General features: G+C 42.3%; 1 protein-coding gene across 1 annotated transcript; it reads right to left on the bottom strand.

Annotated features, from left to right (window-relative positions):
• Positions 1-235: 235 nt before the first annotated feature.
• LOC123904780 lies at positions 236-1,288 on the bottom strand. Its single transcript, XM_045954400.1, has one exon. The coding sequence runs from the start codon at positions 1,286-1,288 to the stop codon at positions 236-238; it is 1,053 nt and encodes a 350-aa protein (XP_045810356.1).
• Between the last annotated feature and the right edge of the window lie 483 nt (positions 1,289-1,771).

Below are 1,771 nucleotides of genomic sequence, written 5' to 3'. Positions count from 1 at the left end.
TTTCTAAAACGACAAGTAATTTGAAACGGAGGGAGTATATTTTTAAATTTAATATATTAATTTTTTTTCGTAAGTATATTAAGTTTCTATCTCTATTTCTATTTTTCAATTTTTTTTTTTTTTGAAGAAGCTAAAATGAGATATATAAAACCACAACAGCCTCCCCGGCATAAGACGTACCGAGATAGACTACAAAATATTACAACGAGTCATAGAAACAAAACCAAACAACAAATCATACAAAACCCAAACAAAGCCTAGGACTAGACCACCAACAATGGTAGTTATAAGCCAACGTAATATTCGTCGCCTTCAACCACCTAAAAGAGAAAAGCTTGATCTTGTCCAACAAAATATGGGGCGTATCAGTTGAACCTGTGAACAATCGATGGTTTCGTTCCGTCCATACAACCCAAACGCAAGCGAGCCAAATGAGCTGCAAAAATGATCGACGCGCCCGCGAACCACCTGCTGAAGATACAAACTGAACAAAATGGTCACGAAGTGTAGTGAACTCCACCAAAGGAATACAAGTCCACGATCGCACTAAATCCCAAAGAGAACCAACAATGCCGCAGGAGATGAATAAGTGATGGGCTGACTCAGCCTCTCCACATCCAAAAACACAATCATGAGCTGTAGAAGATAAAACGCCTCGGGTAACCAGGTTTACTTTCGTGGGCAACCGGTCCCGCAAAAGACGCCACGCAAAAATGGAAACCTTCAAAGGAACCTGGGAATGCCAAATGAGATTATCCGCAACATCCGTAGTGACCGAAGTATGAGAAGTAAGCAGCTGATATGCTCCTCTAACGGAATAACCTGTGACAGGATCAGAGCGCCACTCCCACCTATCAATAGAATGAGCCTGCAAGAAAATGTTAAGAAGTAACGACTGACACTCCCCCAACATCTCCTCCTCCCATACCCTCAAATGCAGCCTCCACACCCACGCCTCCCCTCCCTCACCCCACCCTAAAGCAAACATCTCTGCTACCGTACATAATTTAGTCTCTGCCAACTGAAACAGGCGTCCAAACCGCTGACACAAAGGAGTCTCATCCACCCAGGGATCGGTCCAGAAAAAAGTATCTGACCCGTCCCCCACCCTCTTCAAAACCTGCTCCCCAAACCAACCACCCCCTGAAGCACTCCCACCATCCCTAATACTCGCTATCTCCTTCCACCACGACGACCCTCGCCGACCTCCAACTCGAAGTCTACCTCCCTCAATCCCATAACGAGCTACCAACACTCTAAACCATAGCCCCTCTCTATCCACTAGCATCCTCCAACACCATTTACCTAAAAGAGCCTGATTAAACTCCCTCAACCTCCTGACCCCCAAACCTCCACTCGCCTTACTTAAACAAATAGAATTCCAACTAACCCAAGAAATTTTCCTAGACTCTTCACAACCCCACCAAAAAAATTTAATGAAAAGAGATTCAATAGAGGAAATAGTACCTGAGGGAGCTTTGAAGAAAGAAAGGGCATAGACTGGTAGAGAGGTTAAGATAGACTTTTTTAAATTTGACATGTTATTTTCCGTTTTTCTATTTTTAAATGAAAATGACATGATAATTCCACGTCATCAAAAATCCTAGTCAGCATCTGCCAAATCATCAATTACTTGACATGTCAGCCAAAAATTCACCTCAAGGACCTTTTTAAAAGTTTTGGTATTTTGCAAGGACTAAAATCAAACTTTTTTTTTGTAGGGGCTAAAATCAAAACAAGTCGTAATTGCAGGACCGTTTTCATATTTAAG

This window comes from Trifolium pratense, linkage group LG2 (genome assembly GCF_020283565.1).
Source record: "Trifolium pratense cultivar HEN17-A07 linkage group LG2, ARS_RC_1.1, whole genome shotgun sequence".
Taxonomy (NCBI): domain Eukaryota; kingdom Viridiplantae; phylum Streptophyta; class Magnoliopsida; order Fabales; family Fabaceae; genus Trifolium; species Trifolium pratense.
This window is presented reverse-complemented; position numbering and strand designations above follow the sequence as displayed.